Genomic DNA, 21,330 nt, shown 5'->3' with positions numbered 1-21,330 from the left:
GGGACCCAGAGAGGCTGGCCGAGGACCAGTTCAGCCGGGGAAACCCCGAGGTCTTCTTTAACCGCGCTACGCAATCCCAGCAAAACCCATGGAAGACGGTCGACCCAGTCGCCACCTGTTAAGGAAGCCCGGAGCACGGCCTTAAGTGACCGGTGAAACCGTTCGCACATCCCGTTAGCTTGCGGGTGGTATGCTGTGGTGCGGTGGACCTTGACCCCCAGGCCGTCAGCCATAGCAGACCAAAGCTCAGAAACAAACTGGGGGCCCCTGTCCGAGGTAATGTCAGCAGGGGGACCGAAACGTGAAACCCACGTTGACAAAAATGCCCTGGCCACCGTCACCGCTGTCGTGGACGCCAGGGGTACCGCCTCCGGCCACCTGGTTGTGCGGTCCACCACAGTCAAAAGGTGCGTGAAACCCTGTGACTGCGGTAAGGGACCAACCAGGTCCACATGAACGTGATCGAAACGCCTACCCGGGACACGGAAAGGTTCGAGGGGTGCCTGTGTGTGCCGGTGGATTTTAGAGCGTTGGCATGGGATAAAAACCGCCGCCCATTCTTTCACCGTCTTGCGAAGGCCCGGCCAAACGAACCTGGCGCTGACCAGCTTGACCGAGGCCCGGACGCCAGGATGAGAGAGGGCATGCACCGAGTCAAAAACACGATGATGCCACGAAAGGGGAACCACCGGGCGGGGGCGGCCTGTGGAAACGTCGCAAAGAAGGTGCGGACCGCCATTCCACACCGGGGTGTCCTCCAGCACGAGGCCCGTTTTTGCTGACTGAAGGGCAAGGACGTCCAGGTCAGCACGTTGCTCGGCGGCCATGGCAGCGTAGTCGACGCCGACATACACCGGTGAAACCAGCACACGTGAGACACAGTCAGCGACGTGATTGGACTTACCAGCCACATGCTGAATGTCTGTGGTAAATTCTGAAATGGCCGCCAACTGGCGCTGCTGGCGTGCGCTCCATGGGTTAGAGACCTTGGACATCGCAAACGTCAAAGGTTTGTGGTCAACGTACGCAGTAAAGTTGCGACCCTCGAGGAAAAAACGAAAATGTTGTGTTGCGAGGTGCAGGGCCAGCAACTCCCTGTCAAAAACACTGTACTTGCGTTCAGCATCCCGGAGCGTACGACTGAAAAAGGCACCAGAGACCTGAAACCCGCTGTTCCAACACCCCACCCACTGCCACGTTGGACGCATCGTTGGTCAACGCGATCTCCGCCGACGGAAACGGGTGGGCCAGCAGGGCGGCGTGGGCCAGCAGGGCGGCGTGGGCCAGCAGGGCGGCGTGGGCCAGCAGGGCGGCGTGGGCCAGCAGGGCGGCGTCAGCCAGCGCAGACTTGGCTGCGGAAAATGCATGGACGCGTTCTGGCAGCCAGTCAACCGGATCTTTGGCTGTTTTACCTTTTAAGGCAGCATAGAGTGGCTGTAGCAGGTGGGCAGCTCTGGGGAGAAAGCGGTTGTAAAAATTTATCATCCCCAAGAACTCCTGCAAAAGCCAAAACAGCCTGGACTCTGTCGGGCAACGGAACCACACCTTCAGCGGAAATGCGGTGCCCGAGGAAATCCAGAACAGGCAACCCAAACTGGCACTTGGAAGGGTTGACGATCAGGCCGTGCGCTGCCAAACGCTGGAAAACCTGGCGCAGATGGGACTCGTGCTGGCTCGCTGAGCAGCTGGCCACCAATATATCGTCCAGATAAACAAAAACGAACGGCAGCCCACGCAACATGGAGTCCATCAGCCGCTGAAAGGTCTGGGCAGCACCTTTCAGGCCAAACTGCATGCGCAAAAACTCGAACAAGCCGAAGGGGGTAATGACAGCGGTTTTAGGAACGTCTTCGGCGCGCACGGGAACTTGGTGATACCCCCGCACCAAGTCAATTTTAGAAAAAATCGACGTTCCGGCGAGATTGGCAGAAAAATCCTGAATGTGGGGGATGGGGTAACGGTCATTCTCCGTGGCATTATTTAAATGGCGGAAATCTCCGCATGGCCGCCACCGACCGTCCGATTTGGGCACCATGCGAAGTGGAGAGGCCCATGCACTGTTCGAACGCTGTACAATGCCAAGCCGCTCCATGGCTGCAAACTCTTCCCGAGCGACGGACAGTTTCGCGGGGTCGAGGCGGCGCACGCGCGCGAACACCGGGGGCCCGACTGTGGAAATATAATGCTCAACCCCATGCTTCGTTACCGTGCTAGAGAAATTAGGGACAGACAGCGATGGAAACTCTAAAAGCAAACGCTGAAAAGCATCCCCGGAGGTCACTACATTAGCCCGAATCAGGGGCTCAGCGGCCCGAGTAAAACAGGGTAGCGAAGAAAACGAGAGAGCATCAATTAAACGTCTGTTAGCAACATCGACAAGCAGTCCATGAGCACACAGAAAGTCAGCACCTAAAATAGGTACAGAGCTAGCGGCAACAACAAAGTTCTACTGGAAATCCCGGCCATGAAAACAAACAGTCACCAACCATGTTCCCTCTGGCTCCCCAGTCAGTGATGTCTCAGTGTCAAGTATGCGTCTTAGTCTGTCTCATGTTTCCTGTTTAATTTTGATAGATCCTCATATAGTTTATGTCAGTTAACTGTTTTTTCTTAGTGTTTTGTGTTTTAGCTTTTCCCAGTTTAGTTTTGTTAGTTTATTTTAGTCTCACTTCACCTTTTGTTTTTGTGTGTTTTGTTCAATACAAAATAAAGGCCCATTTTTTTGGTTAATATTTCACTCTATCTGCATTTGGGTCCGCACATTCTCCATTCCACGTCATCTGCCTCAGTAGACTTGACATTTACTGTTTGTTATAGGTTTGCTCATCCCAAATAAAACAGCTCTTTTTCAGTTTGGGTTAGGCTAGGTTAAATGAAATTTGTTTCCACGCTTCGTTTTGTCTGCGTTTGGGTCCACTATTCCACCAGGTCTGCAGACCTGACAACAAAGTGGAGCCAGTAAGAATTACTACGTAATCAATAAATGATCATGATAATGGAATCGAAATTGCAAAACTCTTATCAATTCCTGTCCATATTGGTGTTGGGTTCATTAACCCTTTAAGACCTACCATAGAACAAAGTCCGCCAGAGCTTATATTATATTTTTACATGTTGTAGTGCCATTTTTGGGAGCATTTTAAGTTGCTATACATCAATACAACCATTATAGCCCAAATTTTAATAATATATATGCATTAAGTGCATACAAATTACATAAATTGCAAGAAAGTGCAATAAACTACAAATAAAATTGAAAATCTTTTTTTTTTTAACATATATTTCTAGTTAGAGAAATTTAAGAGGCTTACCGTCACTTCCGGTTTCGGGCAAGTAATGGCGGACATGCGATAGTTCACGCTGACGTCTATTCTAACGTAGGAAGTGTTATGAACAGCTGATTGGATCGGCAAAGCGTGTTTCTGGAATATTATGTTTTTGTTCCTGCAAGCACTTTTTATGCCGTTTTTGCAAAGCCATATGTGGAAGGAAACCGTGACCTAGGACAAGCTGATGGCGTAGGATGTAAATGGTAAATGGTAAATGGCCTGTATTTATATAGCGCTTTACTAGTCCCTAAGGACCCCAAAGCGCTTTACATATCCAGTCATCCACCCATTCACACACACATTCACACACTGGTGATGGCAAGCTACGTTGGAGCCACAGCCACCCTGGGGTGCACTGACAGAGGCGAGGCTGCCGGACACTGGCGCCACCGGGCCCTCTGACCACCACCAGTAGGCAACGGGTGAAGTGTCTTGCCCAAGGACACAACGACCGAGACTGTTCAAGCCGGGACTCGAACCGGCAACCTTCCGATTACAAGGCGAACTCCCAACTCTTGAGCCACGATCGCCCCAAGTACAACCCAAGTTGTAAGTACAACTCCTTCGGTTTCATATGCAAAAAATATATATTGCTCTAGCTTACGTGGTTGCAGTTCTACAAGGATTTAAAAGTAGTTGTGCAAAACGGAGCGTGCCCGCTCTGACCGGTTTTAAAGGGTTAATTAAAAAAGAGTAATGTGTTAAATATATTACACAGAGCGGGCCCATGCCTCCAAACACGCTCTTTCCAGTTTTTATCTATGTATGATTCCCCAGTTCTAAAAGCAGTTTGTTCTCATTTTAGTGCCCCACTCCATCCCCTTTTGTAATGCTTTTGTCACGGTGTACAAGGTGGACTCACGCGCTGGACTCCGGGGATTGATGTACACAAGAGAATTTATTAACGTACAATGTCCAACAAGTGTATATACAAAAGGTGCGGGGCAGTGCTACAGACAAAAGGTGAGAGGGGCAGGGCTCCAGGAGAAATCTAGGGGAACACTCTCGTTTCTCTCCAAACAATCCACACACGAGCTCACGTCTTCCTCCAAGCAATCCACACACGAATCCAATCTCTCTCCTCGAACACTCGCCGCTCAGGGAACACTAGGGAAAACAGTCCAGAGGGTCTGCGCACAAAGAAACGCTTGTTAGTTTCAAACACACAACTATATGGAAAAACACTTGCTAGATGCTCGACTTTCACTGACGCGATTCACACAACGATCCAGCAAAGAACAGCCGTTGATTCCTGGCTTAAATGCCAGCCACACTAATAAGGCACCGGTGTTTCTTCTTCCGAGGGTGTGGGCCATGGGCGTGAACCCGTAATCAGTTCCGCCCTGGCGAGAGAGCTAGAGAGAGAAACAGCTGATCAGAGACCAGCTGAACCTCCAGGCCGTTACAGCTTTCACTTCTTCACTTCTCATTAATACATGGGGATCAATCCCCTCCTAGGCTTTCCCCAAACTGCAGCTCAATTTGTGTCTAAGCCATTCAACTTTGTCTACTAAAAACACCATCAAAAAAAAAAAGTTCTATTGTATAAATTATATTGATGTACTCAGGTAAGGGTGAAAATTGTTCCAAAAACTGATGTTGGAATGAATTCATGGCATATATGGATTAGGAAGTTATAGTACATTAAGGATTCATTTGGGAATGGTAACTCAGAATAATTTAATGAAAAAGGAATTTAAAAATTGTACTTAATACATACATACATTCATATTTAAGAGTATGTGAACTTATCTCCTACAGCTACGGGGACAAGTGACAGGAGCAACGACCAGCACGGCTCCTCCGACAACAACCACCACTGCCCCACCGACCACCACCACCACGTCAACTCCCACAACAACCACCACTACCCCACCGACAACCACCACCACGGCTCCTTCGGCAACAACCACCACTGCCCCACCAACCACCACCACAATGGCTCCTCCTAAAACAACCACCCCTGCCCCACCGACCACAAACACGGCTCCTCCTACAACAGCCACCACTGCCCCACCGACAACCACTACCACGGCTCCTCCGACAACAACCACCAGTGCCCCACCGACCACCACCACCACGGCTCCTCCCACAACAATCACCACTGCCCCACCAAAAACCACCACCATGGCTCCTCCGACAGCAACCACCACTGCTCCACCGACAACCACCACAACAGCTCCCCTGACAACAACCACCACTGCCCCACCGACCACCACCACTACGATTCCTCAAACAACCACCAAAGCCATGACAACAATCACCACTGCCCCACCGACCACCACCACGGCTTTTCCGACAACAACCACCACTGCCCCACCGACCACCACCACCACGGCTCCTCCGACAACAACCACCACTGCCCCACCGACAACCACCACGGCTCCTCCCACAACAACCACCACTGCCCCACCGACCACCACCACCACGGCTCCTCCCACAACAACCACCACTGCCCCACCAACAACCACCACCACGACTCCTCCGACAACAACCACCACTGCCCCACCGACCACCACCACCATGGCTCCTCCGACAGCAACCACCACTGCTCCACCGACAACCACCACCACGACTCCTCCGACAACAACCACCACTGCCCCACCGACCACCACCACCACGGCTCCTCCGACAACATCCACCGCTGCCCCACCGACCACCACCACCACTCCCACAACAACCACCACTGCCCCACCGACCACCACCACCACAGTTCCTCCGACAACAACCACTGCTGCCCCACCGACCACCACCACCACCACGGCTCCTCCGACAACAACCACCACTGCCCCACCGACCACCACCACAGCTCCTCCCACAACAACCACCACTGCCCCGCCGACCACCACCACCACGGTTCCTCTGACAACAACCACCACAACGGTTCCTTCAACAACAACAACCACGGCTACACTGACAACAACAACCACCAGATATGTTGTTTTCAGATCCTTTCAAAGCAATTTTACCAAGGACTTGTCGAATTCATCATCTGATGCTTTTGAAGACCGATCTGTATCTATAAAGACACAGGTAATTTTTTACTTTTCCCACTAATATATAGCATTTATTAGGTATGTAATTAGTTTTTTTCCATCGTCCAAGGCAAATCTGCTCCCTTCTATGTGGAAAGCAGAATGAATGCTGTGTGCTCTGTAAACAGAATAGACATTAAAACACCAAATACTCAGTGAAATAAATGTTTAAAAAAATGAATTGCAGATTGCTGATCTAGAGAGAGAGGTGAAAACATTAGACATCAGGAATATACAAAATTGATAGAGCAAGTACTTTTTTTTGTACTGAACCATCATTGCTACTCACTATAGAGGTCATGTTCTTTGATTTGCCCTTTAATTAGTCTTCTGTCTTACTGTAAAATTTACAATTTATATAAAATTCTTCTGTTTGTGTACATTAAGAAACAGATAGACATTGTTTTAAGGAAATCTGCTTTGTGTCAGCAGATTGAACCTGCTTACAAAAACTCGTTCCCTTCTTCCTTTGTCTCCTTGGCCGTTGTGAGCTTCAGGTAATTTCAGTATTTTGACATATAATGTTTAGAGCACTGACCTAATGCCCTAAATATTCAAAACTATCATTTTTGTGTCTGCATTTACAGGCAAGGATCAGTCATCAACACCATAGAACTTCATTTTTTAAACTCATCTGTTCCAAATGACACTGAAATTAGAAGTGTTTTGATCAGTACAGCCTCAAACGTGACAGGCTTTGACATCGAAAGGGCCTCCATCACTGTCAGTGCAACATGTGAGTAGCATTTCGTTATGTTTGATCAAAAAGTCTCAAAGGTTTTAGAGGGACTTAGTTAAATGTTTTATGTCCATTTTGTCCTCATTTTAAATCTACCACAGTGATGCCAACAAGTACAACAGTTACCCCAACAACAAACACAACACCATCAACTACATCTGCTGCAACAACAACAACAACAACATCTGCTCCAACAACTACCACAACTACAAAAGCTTCGACTGCACCTGTCCAAGTTTTTCTGTTTCTACAGTTCCTTGAACCATATGTACCTGAACTCACAGACCCCACCAGCAGTGTATATCAAGATCGCAAAAGACGAGTTGAAGAGACGGTGAGTAATATTTCAACTTAATATATCTTTTATTGACTGACACTTTATCTAGAGAACAAATCTGAAATCATACATTTTCTTTCATTTAAATGGGCATTTTTAGACAATGTAATTTTGAAGTTGTTTCACCATGTTTAAATTTTCTTTTTGTGTTAATTTTTTGCAGTGTGATAGAATCTACAAATCAAAATTTCCTTTCTTCATCCGTGCCATTGTCATTCGGTTCAGGTAAAATAAACTTTTTTAACAGTAATTAAGTTACTTTCCTCTAAATTATTATTTTAATTTAATTTTGAATGTTAAATGTACCATGTAATATAGTTAAACCATTCAATAATCTGCAATTATTATCTAACATCTGACTCACTTTCTTTCATGGCACAGTCTTGTTAGAGTCCAAACACGAGTGGATAGAACTGAGACAGAGGTGGAGCTTGTGTTCAATCAAACAGCGCCCAATGCACAAGTCCCAAATGATACTACTATTGTTCAAACTTTGAAACAGGCTATTAACAGTTCCAGCAGCAATTTCAGCATTGCCATAGTTCCTGACACAATATCAGTAACTTCTGGTGAGTATTTGAAAATGTAACCAAAATTTATTTTGGAATTAATCAAGGATAAAGAAATTATTTTAGTCTGTACACAAATACATATTAATCTACTTCTGAAAAATAATTTGTAGTTCCCATCAATGTCACGACTGTTGCACCAACTACTGCCAATTCCACTACTGCTGCACCTACAGCTTCCACAACTACAACTGCTGTATCTGTAACTACAGCTTCAAGTGGAGCATGCCACAAGATCAATCCCAGCACTGTTTCCCCCCTGGTGCTCTTGTTATGGCTTCTGTCAAACCAGCAATAGCATCTGTGCTGGTTTCCATGTGAATGGCCAGCAGAACACAAACTCTTTCACTGAAATGAATTAAAAAAATAAAATAAAATAAAACAATGACATTAGAAATCCAAGCCATGTGATTATCTTAAGGGTTGTTTGGCTTCAGATGAACTTATGATCAAATGCAACACACTGGAAATAGTCTGTTTGGTATGTTTGTCAATATGGAATGACTCTGGCCTGAAAAGAATGACACAGACTTTAACCACCCAGTTAATTTAATCATCAACAGCAAATCTGACCTAAGAATGCATGAACAAAAGCTTTAAATATATCCTGTGGGTGGGCCTGTAGTGTAGAGGCTTAGAACTTTGCGCAGTTGAGCTCATTATATAGTGCCAAGCTACAACAATAGTCACCTCAAGGTGCTTTATGTTGTAATGTTAAGGTACTTTTATTGTAAAGACCCTACAATAATACAGAGAAAACACTGGCCTGTTTAGGTCCAGGTCACTTGTCACTAATTGTGTCTCTGTGCATTTTGACCTTTTTTCCCAGTACAAAAAAGAACAGTTAACAGACATGAAGGCAAAGTTTTTAAATTTTTAAGAAAATTATCCACAACTATATAAAATACACAGTATATATCACATATTAGATGTAGTAACCAAATTTCCCAGAGGAACCCACCCGAGGGATTAATAAAGTTTTATCTTATCTTAATAGTGTAAAAAGTAGATCTACAGGTGTCCCAAAAAAGCACAGTCACTTTTTTTATTTATACAAAGTGTATTTTTATAATTTTCCATTTCTGTATTCTGCGAGATTTCTTTTCTTTTTTTCTTTTTTTTTGCACATTTTCTGTACGAAAAATCATAATGAACAGAATAAAAAAATTTATGAGAAATTAAAACCGTCTCCTGTGATGTTTAACGGTTTGGGGGGGTAAAGAGAAAGTTGATCAAGAAACTTTGAGGTCAGGAGCTTTAATTAAAAAAAGGCAAGGTTTGCAGATTGGTCTCTCAATTAAATTAAATTGAATTAAATTTCAATTCCATTTTATTCATGTAGCGCCAAGTCACAACAGTAGTTTCCTCAAGGATTCTGAATTTAATTATGGATTTAACAGGGAGCAAATGAAGGGAGGCCAATATATGAGAAATATGCTCTCTCTTTCTAGTCCCTGTCTTTACTCTTGCTGCAGTATTTTTGATCAACTGAAGGCTTTTCAGGGAGTTTTTAGGACAACCTGATAATAATGAATTATAGGAGTCCAGCTTAGAAGTTTTTCACCATGACACTAATGTATAATTTAAAATGCATTACTTTTGTTTTTGATTTTCCAAACACATTGAGATTTTATAAAAAGTATCAGTATTGGATCAGTATTATCAATATCAGCCTGAACTTTACTTGATATCGGATCAAAAAGGAAAGCGGTTGTATTGCACATTACTAGACTAAATAAATATCAGTGGTATTGAAATTAGCTGTTACTTTTTCTCTAATAGTGAACAAATTCACAAAGTCATTACTATTTAACATTAAAGGAATGCTTGGCTTAACAGAGCTCTGACTTTTTGCCAGCTTGGCTACAAAGAGAAACCTAGGGCATTTCATATTTTCTTCAGTGTGAGATGAATATTTTTCCAGGCTAAATGAGGATTGTCTAAATTAGTGAGATGCCATTTCCTGTCCAGCTTACCAGTTTTCTGCTTTAAGGTGCGTGTTTGAGAGTTATACCAGGGAGTCAAGTTCTTCTGATTTGAGCGTTTTTAAAAAAGTAAGATTATTAACAAGATAATCAACTGTTTCGTTTCCTTAAATGATTTTTTACAATAATGTCTCACAACTTGACAGTGTCAGGCTTAGGTACGTTGAAGAATCATATCAAACTTTATTAATCCCCAAAAAGGGCAATTTGTTTGCAACTTACCTACACAACCTATTCTCACAGTCAAACTTACACAATCTACAGTATTTAGCGACTAATCACAAATACTGTTACATGTCAAGGCAGAGATCAACAAACAATCAGGTAAAAATAAATAAATATATAAAAAGTAAAATAAAAGTAGAATAACAAAGAAAAATGTCTAAAAATGAACAACCACAGACAGAAGGATTTTAAGTATCTGTTGGTTCTACACTGAGGTACAAGTTGATGGTCAAAGATAGTGCAGTCTTATAAATCTGGATATCAGTGTTGTGAGTAACACAGGCTTTATACTCAGTGTTTAAGCTTATGAAGCCCTTTGTTTTTGACACATTTAAGTCCAGATAGTTATCATGAGACCATTTCACAAATTCAGGACCATCGACAGACTCAGAACCTTGAAGCAAGGACAAGAGTACAGTGTCATCAAAAAACTTAACTATAAATCTGTTCTCATAAGATGTCCTCTAGCTTTCGTGTACGTAATAAATAGAAGGAGTGGCTGAACACATTCCTGAGGTGAACAAAGCTTGACACAAACCTAATGGATTGTTTGTCCATTAATAAGGACATCTTAAATTCTTTCGGTGAGAAAGTTTAAAATCAGCATAAAGAGCTAGTCTGGGAGTTTAAATTGAGAGTCCAGTCTGATTTTAGCAAGTCTATTCAATGAGAACAGAGAATAACCATTAGTCTTTGTAGTTTTATTCTTTTGGTTCTGGGATTCAGTTTTATTCAAATTATGTAACACAGTCTGGCAGCCACAGCAAGATTTCTCTTTGGAGAAAATATTTTTACTATTCTTTCTTTTAATAATGATTGCTAAAAGAATGATAGTAAAGCTGGAAAGACTTAGTTACCACATGTGTGACCATTGCCTGTTCAACATTTATTTAGGTCGATCACTACCCATACTCCCTTGTTACTTTGCTTCATATCTAAACAAAAAATCAGGCTAGTCAAGGGTTAAAGTGCGATTTGGAAGGTGGGAGAACTCTAAGATAGGTTGCAGTGGTGGAACATCAGGAACAGAATGATTTAGTATAATTTTTGAAATAAACTGCACTTGGTTTTTGTTGAAAGCTTCAATGCATTTTGTGTACAGGTTGTGATCAGTTGTCCTGCTCTTTGTGGATTTAGCCAGCTGAGTTCAAAAAGATATAAGCAGAGTTATCATGACTGATTTCCAACCCTTAGACTGCATAAAGTTGGACTTTTGTGAGTAAATCTAATGTAAAAGCTCTGGACTTCTTGGTATTGGTTGTTAGGCCCATTTTTGTTTCCTTGTTTTCAGGTCCTAATTCACAGTTCCTGGCATCTAATAAAGAACATGACTTTGCATATTTGGGAGCCTATATAAGGTTGGTGCATTTCAGGCAACCAAGTGTGTATCTCCCTTTTAAGGAGATGGACATAACAAGTGGGGTCTCACCTATTATCAAATTTGCAAAAACGTTGAATGTTAAGGCTGTGAAGTTGGCTAGGGAGATCCATAGCGACAATTTTCATTTGGACTATTTGGTTATTTTTCTGATAAACTGACTTTCCATGTCCAAGATGAATCGTAAGTACCGGTTATTCATTATACAACTTTTTGGCTGTTGCATGGCTGCATCATTTTCTATCTAGCTGAAACATTTTTGTGTTTCCCAATAGGCAATAATAATAATAATAATAATAATAATAATAATAATAATAATAATAATAACTTTATTTATAAAGCGCTTTCAGACAAAGTGCTGAACAGCTATTTGCAGATACAAAAGATAAATAAATAAAAGCAATACAGAAAAAAAATACAATTTAAAAACTAATAGGCATAGAATTAAGAAACAGTAAGGAGATTTCAGTACGGGGGTAATGTGCTCAAATTTTCCAGTTTTGGTTAAAATGCAAGCAGCTGCATTTTGTACCATCTGTAAACCTCTAGAACTTTTCTTCAGTAACCCAGAAAGAAGAGCGTCACAATAATCAATGCTCGAAGACACAAATGCATGGACAAGAACCTCTGCAGTTTCAACTGATAATTGACACTGCATTAAAATAATAACAACAGTTACTTAGTGATAATAATAATAATAACAATAATTATTATCTCACTAATTAAATTAATGAGAAGAAGATGAAGACAGCTTCTGCTAATGCTGTTATGACCAATTAATATGTTTTGACACTTGATACAGACCCAGCCCTTTGTCAGATTTGTAGAGAAATGAAGCAAAGGAAGAATTTTACGTTTAGGCACAATATAGCTCCAGGCATCTTATAAGTCTACTCAGTGCTGTGAGTGCTGTGTTCTGGGTATGAATGGAAAGTTTGATCCTACTAAAATCTATTTGTCCTGTAAAAACAAGAGACATTGAAAGGGAAAATGTCCAATATGTAGGCTTTCCTGCATATGTATTCCTCTGTGTCTGTGAAATCAACTGTGCTTTTGTCAACAGTATATCACCCATACTTCTTTGAAATATTGCACAACCTACTTGTATTGATGAGATGTACCATTTGTTTCAGGTGATTTTGCATCTTTGGATGGAAAGGAGAAGGTATGTGTTAAGATTTTGCAAGATATGGGGGTTACAAGGAGTTTTATTGTGGAGAACATTTGACATTCGCAGCCTAGAAAGCTCAAATGTTTCTCCTTCATGAGGAAGTCCTAGGTTAATGCGACCCACTGGGGGCCACCTCCTCCTTATTTTCAGATCTGCGCACTGTCTAATGTACCTTGACCACCATTAACTTCTGGGCCTCCGGAGTTGCCTCTACCTACACCTGAAGTCTTCACTGGTGAGTTAGAAAAAAGTGGTGGATTTCTCACAAAGTATTTCCTTGTGTTTTCTTAACAGAGTTGAATTTATTCTTGAAATTGCTTTCAAGGTTGAGCAGCTGTGAGGGCATTTTGAGATTTTCATTTCTCTTGCTCTGGTTGTGATGCCAGAGCAAGTGAGGAACCAGAATCAAACCCTGGTTCAGGACATTGTTGAAAGCAGAGTGGGTGGAAGTCAGGTGTGTGCATGAGGATGGTGGACATTAAATACAGGGGAAACTTGAATAGGCTCAATGTTAGCTGTGGTTACCTCCTGCCTTACACAATCCATTATTTCTTTTAGTTCCTTCCTATTTAGATGATCTAAATATATAGTTTCTTTCCACTGTGTTCCTGTTAATGATAAACAACAAATTTACCCCAAAGTACTAAAATATTGATATTTTAATATGAGAATCGATTCTATAACATAAATTAATGGTATCAGAAGAATTATGGGCAGAAATCTGTGCCATCAGAAACTGAATTTGAATAAGTTAAATTTGAATTTGAATTGCTCAGATTGAATTTGAATTGTAATTTGAATAAATGCTTTTGAAAACTGAATTTGAATTAGTCTAATTTGAAATTGAATTTATGGTTTGAAAATGATCATCACTAAATTGAAATTGAATTTTATATTTTGAAAATGTATTGATTTGCTTTGAAACTGCATTTTATCCTTTAAAAATTCAGCTCTCGAATCATTTCAGTTTCACTTCTCACCATTCAGTTTCAGTTCTACAATTCAATTTCAGTTCCAAATTTCAGTTTTTTGGAACTTACATCTGGTTCCGGTTCAAGCGCAGAACTACGTTTTACTAGCGGACCGAAAGTGTTACTGACGGGAATCTACAGCATCTTGAGCTGAATTAAGACTTCAGAAGTCATTCGTCATGTCGAATGACCAGCTGATAAACTCTCAGGTTGGTAATAAATGTATTACATGTATAAGAACAAGCGTCATGTTAACAAATGATAGCCGTAAGGTAACTTTTATGCTTATTGTAGCTGCTAACTAAAAATGCTAATTTAGCGTAGTTTGCCCTGAATTCAGCTTTGACAAACAAATATGATCGACTGTTTCTAGTAGAATTCCAAAGTTGTCATCTTGTACCCTCTCAGAGTACCCCCTCTGTATGCTTGCAGAGACCCCTACAGTGGGGAAACATGCAAAACAGTGTCCAAACCTTTGTATTTTAGCTTTATTTATGTCTTACACAGCATCCCAACTCTTTAGCTAACTTAATAACTTTAGCTAAAGTGAATAGTTAGTCTAATTCATTAGTGCAGCATTACTGGATCACCTCTGTTTGAAGTGATATAATATGATATACAACTATCACTGTGTTTAACTACCATAATAATTCTTAGGGTACTGAGTGCATGCTTAATTAGATTTTTTTTTTTTTAAACATGCTGCTCCATTACTATGTTTGACAGGCTGAAGTTGTCGGGCCACCTCCTAAATCGACCATATTTTACAGGTGTTTTGTGCCAGAAATGGAGTGTTCACTGAAGACTGAATCTCTACACCTTGCCATTGATCCCTCTTGTGCCTTCATCTAGACAAGAGACATTAACTTAACCACTCTCATATGCTACATACCTACATCACCTTCCCTGACAGTCGTAGCTTGGCTCATCTGAGGGTGAAATTATAAGAATGTGTTATTTTGCAAAGTGCTCTCTAGGGTTCCTAAATAAAATATGGCATTGAGGTCATTTCTTTTGAATTAATCCCTTCTTCTGAAATATAAGAACCTCTCATTCAACTATCTCCCATCCAAAACCATAAAACAAAAATATAATTTGAATTGGAGATCAACAAAAATGAAATATCTTGGGGTAACCTTATCACAAAACGTTGAGAACTTATATAAACTAAACTACGTTAACTTAGATAAGGAAATTAAGAGTAATTTGGATAGGTGGGCTACTCTTCCATCAGATATTGGCGCTCGAATAGAGACGATAAAAGTATGTGTCTTACCCCGACTTCTCTACTTTTTTCAGTCACTACCCGTTGATATACCTGAAAAACAATTTAGATTATGGGACTAAATTATATCTAAGTTTATATGGAATGGTCATAGACTGAGAATTAAATTTGAAACACTACAGATAAGAAAGGATAAGGGGGGTTTGGCACTCCCAAATCTTGAGGCATACTTTTATGCTGCACAAATCAGGTACATCAATTGTTGGTGTGACAATGATTATGAAGCCAAATGGAAGAATTTAGAAAAATCAGCACAAGGAAGAGAAATTCAAAGCCTTATAGGAGACAGAAAAGAAACAATGAGAGTAATTAAACAGCTGAATTCAGTCACTCAGTTTACGCTTAAAATATGGTTTAACCTGATACGAAAATACAAACTAGAAAAGAGCTTGGATTAATTCGATGGATAGCCTATGATGAGGGTTTTACACCCAGTTCTATGGACCAAAGATTTAAACAGTGGATTCCTACTGGATTAACAGCGATGTGTACACTAATTAAAGATGGGAATTTTATGAGTTTCCAGGAGATTAAACAAAAATATGACCGAAGTAATCAAGATCACTACAGATATTTACAGATTAGGGACTTTTTTTAATAAAGAAGTAATACATAGTGTAGATCTGGATAAAAATTCGATAATTAAAACCATAACTGAAGTTTACAAAGCAAAAAAAATTAGAGTAATCTCTACAATTTACGAGCATATAATGGAGGCAAGAGGGTGTACAACAACATATGTAAAACTGAAGTGGCAGAGAGAGTTGGGAGTGAACATATCTGATGAAGAATGGTCACAAACCTGGAAAATACAGCAGTCAATAACATCATCACGTGCCTGGAGACTGCACTGCTGGAAAAATGTAATTAGATTTTTTATAACACCCAAAATTAAGAACAAACATACCTCATTACCACAACCGTGTTGGAGGGGCTGTGGAGAGGTAAATGTGAATCATTCCCATGTGTTCTGGTTCTGTCCCAAGATTACAAAATTTTGGAAAGATATTCATTTAGTTATAGGTAAAATTCTGGGTTATGCTGTATCTAAGACTTGTACATTATTATATTTTGGTGTCATTACGGGAAATGTGATGAAAGAAGATAGATACATATTGAAAATTATGCTTGCTGCCTGTAAAAAGGCAATTACAAGAAAATGGAACAAGATAGACCCACCATCACAGGACGAATGGATCAAAATTATAGATGAAATACAAACCATGGAACAATTGACCTACAGAATAAGGACTCAGGAAGATCAATACCATAAAAAGTGGGAGAAATGGACTGAGTACATAAACCCAACAGGATAAAGACCAACACATTGATAACGAGAAATGATCAAACTGTAGAAACAAAGAGATCCAACATGTTTTTTTTGTTTGTCATTCTTGAGAAACAAAAAGAAGGGAGAGGCAATGTTATATTAAGCCAAGAAACGTGGCTTGACAAACTTGTGAATCCTGTGATGTGACATTCTAGAGGTGCCACAACCTCATCAATCATTTCTCACTTACGTCATTAGCCCTAATTCTGCTGAAATATATAAGGACGAAAGGTGTTTTCAAAGGAACATAAGGTGAAAGATTTACCAAAGCAAAGAGGTGAACTGCACCATTTTAAAATAAAAAAATTGAAGAATCCAACATGATTGTACAAAAGGGTTAGATTTGTGTATGGGATTTCCTATGCCCCCTGAATGCACCATCGGTGTGCATGTCCGCAAATTTAGATCAGAGACAAACGGCAGCCGAACAACGGACAGTGTGTGCGTTCATAAGACTAAACACACACACACACACACTCACGCCCAACTGCGGGCACATTCTCAATTGGAAATACAAAGAATGACAACTTTATTCCTGGACTCTGCCTGTTTGTTCCTCTCACATCTGAACATTTACAAGTGTTCTGACCCGACACTCTGAAGTGATTGCTGCCAGCTCAGATTTCTTTACCCCTTCTAAACATTTGGTCCTTCGAGCCGGATGTGAGCAACTGCTTCAGCCTTATATGTTCAGAATGGAAGACCGATACCCATACAGAGAGTCTGACCGCCCACACAGACATAGCAAGCTGCCATCATACCTCCAGAACTATGAAGTGGACGACCTCGCTAAGAACCGACTCTCACGTGATGATCAGGGCAAGCATTCTACTCATCCTGAAATTCTCCAATATATTCATCACATGAAAGAGGAACACAATCAACTCCGACTAGATGTGCAACGCCTGACAGAATTGATCTCTAGCTCACCTGTACTAGCTCCACAGCATGCCACATCACGGTCTGGACTTTGTGAGGATGGGACGTCAACCACACCTGCCCACACTAGTAAGCTGGTGCCAATCAAAGGTCAGAAGAGCCCACATCAGCCTGAAAGTGCTCCACAGGTGCCATTTGGATATGAGTCTCAACATCCAAAGGACAGCCAGCATGGCCTGATTGAGGAACTCACTCACAGTCTAAATGACGCAGATCTCGACAGGGAGTGCAGCGCACAGTCACCATCACCTTCAGTCGAGTCATGCCCTGAATCTCAAGATTTTCTTTCACCAATGACACCAGGTGAGAGGCCTCCTCCACTTCAAGCATCAGCAGCAAGGGGACGGTCACCGTATTATGCAGACCAAAGAAGGGTTGATGAGGTGTATGCTCCTCGCCACAGGAGCTACAGTCAGGCTGCCACTCCTCTGAGATTGGCAAGACTAGGGGCCTGCTATGAAGATGATCCATACTACAGAGAAAATGACAGGTATCCTACCCCTGGTCACCCAAGCGGCCCTGACAGTCACTATCGTTCTCCTTATGGATATGGGTGTCAGGATTCGAGTCATCCTTACAGGCGCTGTGGTAACTACCCAGATGACCGCCGACAGTGTCCACCTGATCGCCTGCAACCAGGTGGGTGCCCTCAGACACCACTCTCTCTCAGCAGAGCCCAACCAATAGAGACTTATCGTGGACCTCAACCAACGATCCCCGACTTTGTGCACGAGGACCGACGTGAGTTTGCAAGATTAAAGTTAGCCCTAGATAATGTACTTCCACTTGATGCTCCTGAACACTTCAAGTTCCAGATCTTGACAGATCATCTTAAGTGTGAAGATGCACTACTTGTAGATGACTCATACAGTAACAGTCCATTCCCATTTGCTGACACCATGAGAGCACTTACAGAAATGTATGGGCAACGTCAACATCTGGCCTTAAAAAGAATTACCAAACTGATGGATGGACCCAACATTAGGAGTGGTGACATCAGAGCCTTCAAGTCTTTTGCACTCCAAGTTCGTGCGCTAGTGGGTATGTTACACCAGTTGGGAGAACAGGGTCGGACAGACTTGAGGTGTGGCTCACATGTATCTCGCCTCTTAGCTAAGCTACCTTATGACCTAAGAGCAAATTTCCAAAGATTTGTCAATCCCATCAACACTCCTATACCAACACTGCTTGATCTGGCTGAATGGCTTGAGTATGAGGTGCGTGTCCAGGTAATTGGAGACCAATACTGTGACCACTCCGACAGGGAGAGGCAAGTTTCACGAAAGGAGAGACGTCCTGAGCATAAGTTTCAGAAGGCTACCACCATTCTCCATGGTAGTGAGCCCAGGAGAAAGATGGAAGGTGACATGCCAACGACACAAGTAAGGCCCAAGAAGTACTGCCCATTCTGTAATACAGTGCAGCATTACCTAAATCAGTGCAGTAACTTCAAACTCTTGTCGAAGGAGCAGAAGACAGAGTGGATCAAGGCAAATAAGAGGTGCTGGCGATGCGCCCGTGATCATCAAGCAGCTAAGTGTAACCTCAAAGCCAAGTGTAAACCATGTGGGCGCCGACATCTTGAAGTTCTTCATGATGTCAATACCAGCCCAGATGCTACAGCCTCTGATTCAACCAGTGCACCAGAGGAAAGCACATGCTTAGTAAGTTCCATCTCTGAGACACTGTACGTAGACCGGCAAACCAATAGCAGTCAGGTGCTACTCAAGCTAAGTCGTGTCATCATTAGGAGCAGTACCAAGATGGTTGAAACCTATGCTATACTGGATGATGGTTCAGAGCGTACCATACTTCTGCATGAAGCGGCTGATCACTTGGGGCTGCACGGGGAAGCTGAGGACCTAGCACTCCGCACTGTCCGTCAAGATAGCTGTACCATCCATGGTGCCGCTGTGTCATTCTCCATTTCTCCTGCCTCACAGCCTAACAAGTCCTTCCAGATCCACCAAGCCTTCACAGCAAAGGAACTTGGCCTAGCACGCCATAGTTACCCAATAAGAGCATTACAGGAGCGGTACCGTCACCTTAAGCACCTGCCACTGCCAGACATAAAGGAAGTACAGCCCCTTCTGCTTATTGGGATGGATAATCCACATCTTCTCACTCCTGTGGAGCCAGTACGTCTAGGCCCTCCAGGTGGACCTGCAGCTGTGCACACCCGACTTGGATGGACTTTACAGGGTCCATCGAGATTCCTACGTCAGCGGCTAACCCCACAGCAGTGTCTCTTCACCTCTGGGGCCTCACCAGAAGCTGAGCTCTTCAGCCATGTTGAGAGACTCTGGAAGGTGGATATCTTGCCATACCGGAGTGAGCGGCTCATTACCAGGTCCCGACAAGACGCTGAGGCCATTCAGAGACTTGAGGAAAGGACAATTCGAGTAACAATTGATGGAGTAAACCGCTACGCCACCCCACTACTGTGGAAGAAGAATCTTCCCCCTCTTCGTGCTACACCAGAGGCAGTTTTGGCCCAGCTTCGTGGTACAGAGAAACGACTTGCCAGAGAACCACAGAAGGCAGCTGCCTACTCTCAGGATATCCAAAAACTGCTGCAGGCTGGCTTCGTCACAGCTGTTGGCCGAAGCTGAAGAGGCCGAAGTGAGTAACTGTTCGTGGTTTATCCCCCATCACATGGTGCACCACAACGGGAAGGACAGGATAGTGTTCAACTGTTCCTTCACCTACAAGGGTCAGAGCCTGAACGACTGCCTTCTTCCAGGGCCTACACTGGGAGCTAGCCTGTTGGGAGTCCTTCTCAGGTTCAGGGAACACCCAGTCGCCTTCAGCAGTGACATAAAGGGGATGTTCCATCAGGTCCGTCTGCTAGATGAGGACAAACCCTTTCTCTGTTTCCTGTGGCGAGACATGGAGGTAGACGAAAAACCCACCATCTACCAATGGCAGGTGCTTCCCTTTGGGACTACATGCAGTCCGTGCTGCGCTACCTTTGCACTTCAACACCATATCCAGAAACACACTGAGCCAGGAGAGGATGCTCGTCTGTCCATAGAACGTAATTTCTATGTTGACAACTGTTTGCAGAGCCTCCCATCAGAAGGCCAAGCCAAGAAGTTGGTGGATCGCCTGCAGTCTCTCCTCTTGGAGGGTGGATTTGAACTACGACAATGGGCTAGCAATGTCCACACGGTCATCAGCCACCTACCAGTTGAGTCCCAGTCAGAGGGTAGCGTTCTCTGGCTCTCCCAGGAGTCAGCCGATCCTCAAGACCGCACTCTAGGACTCGTATGGCACTGTAAGACTGATGCACTCTGGTACAAGCATCAGCAGAGCGTCAGTTCGGAGCCAACAATGCGCAACATTTATCGGCTGCTCGCCCAGCAGTATGATCCTCTCGGGTTTCTTATTCCATATACAACCAGGGCAAAGGTCATCGTGCAACACCTCTGGGACAAGAAAAGAGGATGGGATGATCCTCACTTACCTGAGAATCTGCTCCATGCCTGGCGTTTGTGGGAAAGTGAACTCGGCCAGCTCTCACAGATAACGCTGCCGAGATGCTACACTGACTCACGCTTGGATTGTAGTAACAGCCATCGAAGCCTTCATGTGTTCTGTGATGCCTCTGAGCATGCCTATGGGTCTGTGGCATATCTACGCACCGACCAAGGGGAAGGAAAGGTCCAGGTGGCTTTCTTGGCTGCGAGGTCGAGAGTTGCACCCAAGAAGCAACTCTCAATTCCAAGGCTAGAGTTGTGTGGAGCCCTTACAGGAGCACAGCTGGCTTCTGTTCTGAAGAAAGAACTGACCCTTGACATCCACGATGTGGTGTTCTGGACAGACTCGACTACAGTGCTTAACTGGCTCCATTCAGATTCATGCAGATATAAAGTCTTTGTGGGAACCAGAGTTGCAGAGGTACAAGAACTCTCTGCTGCAGCATCTTGGCGGTACGTTGACTCAGGAACCAATCCAGCAGACGATATCACGAGAGGGAAAACTGTGGCTCAGCTTGCTGGTGAGAATCGCTGGAGCCGGGGGCCACCATTTCTTCA

At 43.2% G+C, this 21,330-nt stretch overlaps 1 protein-coding gene across 1 annotated transcript; it reads left to right on the top strand.

Annotated features, from left to right (window-relative positions):
• Positions 1-2,487: 2,487 nt before the first annotated feature.
• On the top strand, positions 2,488-13,234 carry LOC148104276 (uncharacterized). The gene is made up of 8 exons (XM_087838319.1): positions 2,488-2,529; positions 5,091-6,362; positions 6,797-6,861; positions 6,952-7,100; positions 7,226-7,437; positions 7,604-7,665; positions 7,822-8,009; positions 13,155-13,234. The coding sequence occupies exons 1-8, from the start codon at positions 2,488-2,490 to the stop codon at positions 13,232-13,234; spliced, it is 2,070 nt and encodes a 689-aa protein (XP_087694445.1).
• The last annotated feature ends 8,096 nt before the right edge of the window (positions 13,235-21,330 follow it).

The sequence above is a fragment of the Neolamprologus brichardi genome, chromosome 3, assembly GCF_056152115.1.
Source record: "Neolamprologus brichardi isolate AB-2024 chromosome 3, ASM5615211v1, whole genome shotgun sequence".
NCBI classification, from domain to species: Eukaryota; Metazoa; Chordata; class Actinopteri; order Cichliformes; family Cichlidae; genus Neolamprologus; species Neolamprologus brichardi.
Note: the sequence above shows the minus strand (reverse complement) of the source record. Positions and strands in the feature narration are given on the sequence as shown.

Excerpts from the sequence above, each read along its gene's own strand:
- LOC148104276 (XM_087838319.1), top strand. The coding sequence starts at position 2,488 with ATGTTCCCTCTGGCTCCCCAGTCAGTGATGTCTCAGTGTCAA. Across the intron at positions 2,530-5,090 it reads CAGTGATGTCTCAGTGTCAA|CTACGGGGACAAGTGACAGG; the intron begins GTATGCGTCTTA and ends TATCTCCTACAG. Across the intron at positions 7,101-7,225 it reads CATCACTGTCAGTGCAACAT|TTACCCCAACAACAAACACA; the intron begins GTGAGTAGCATT and ends CAAGTACAACAG.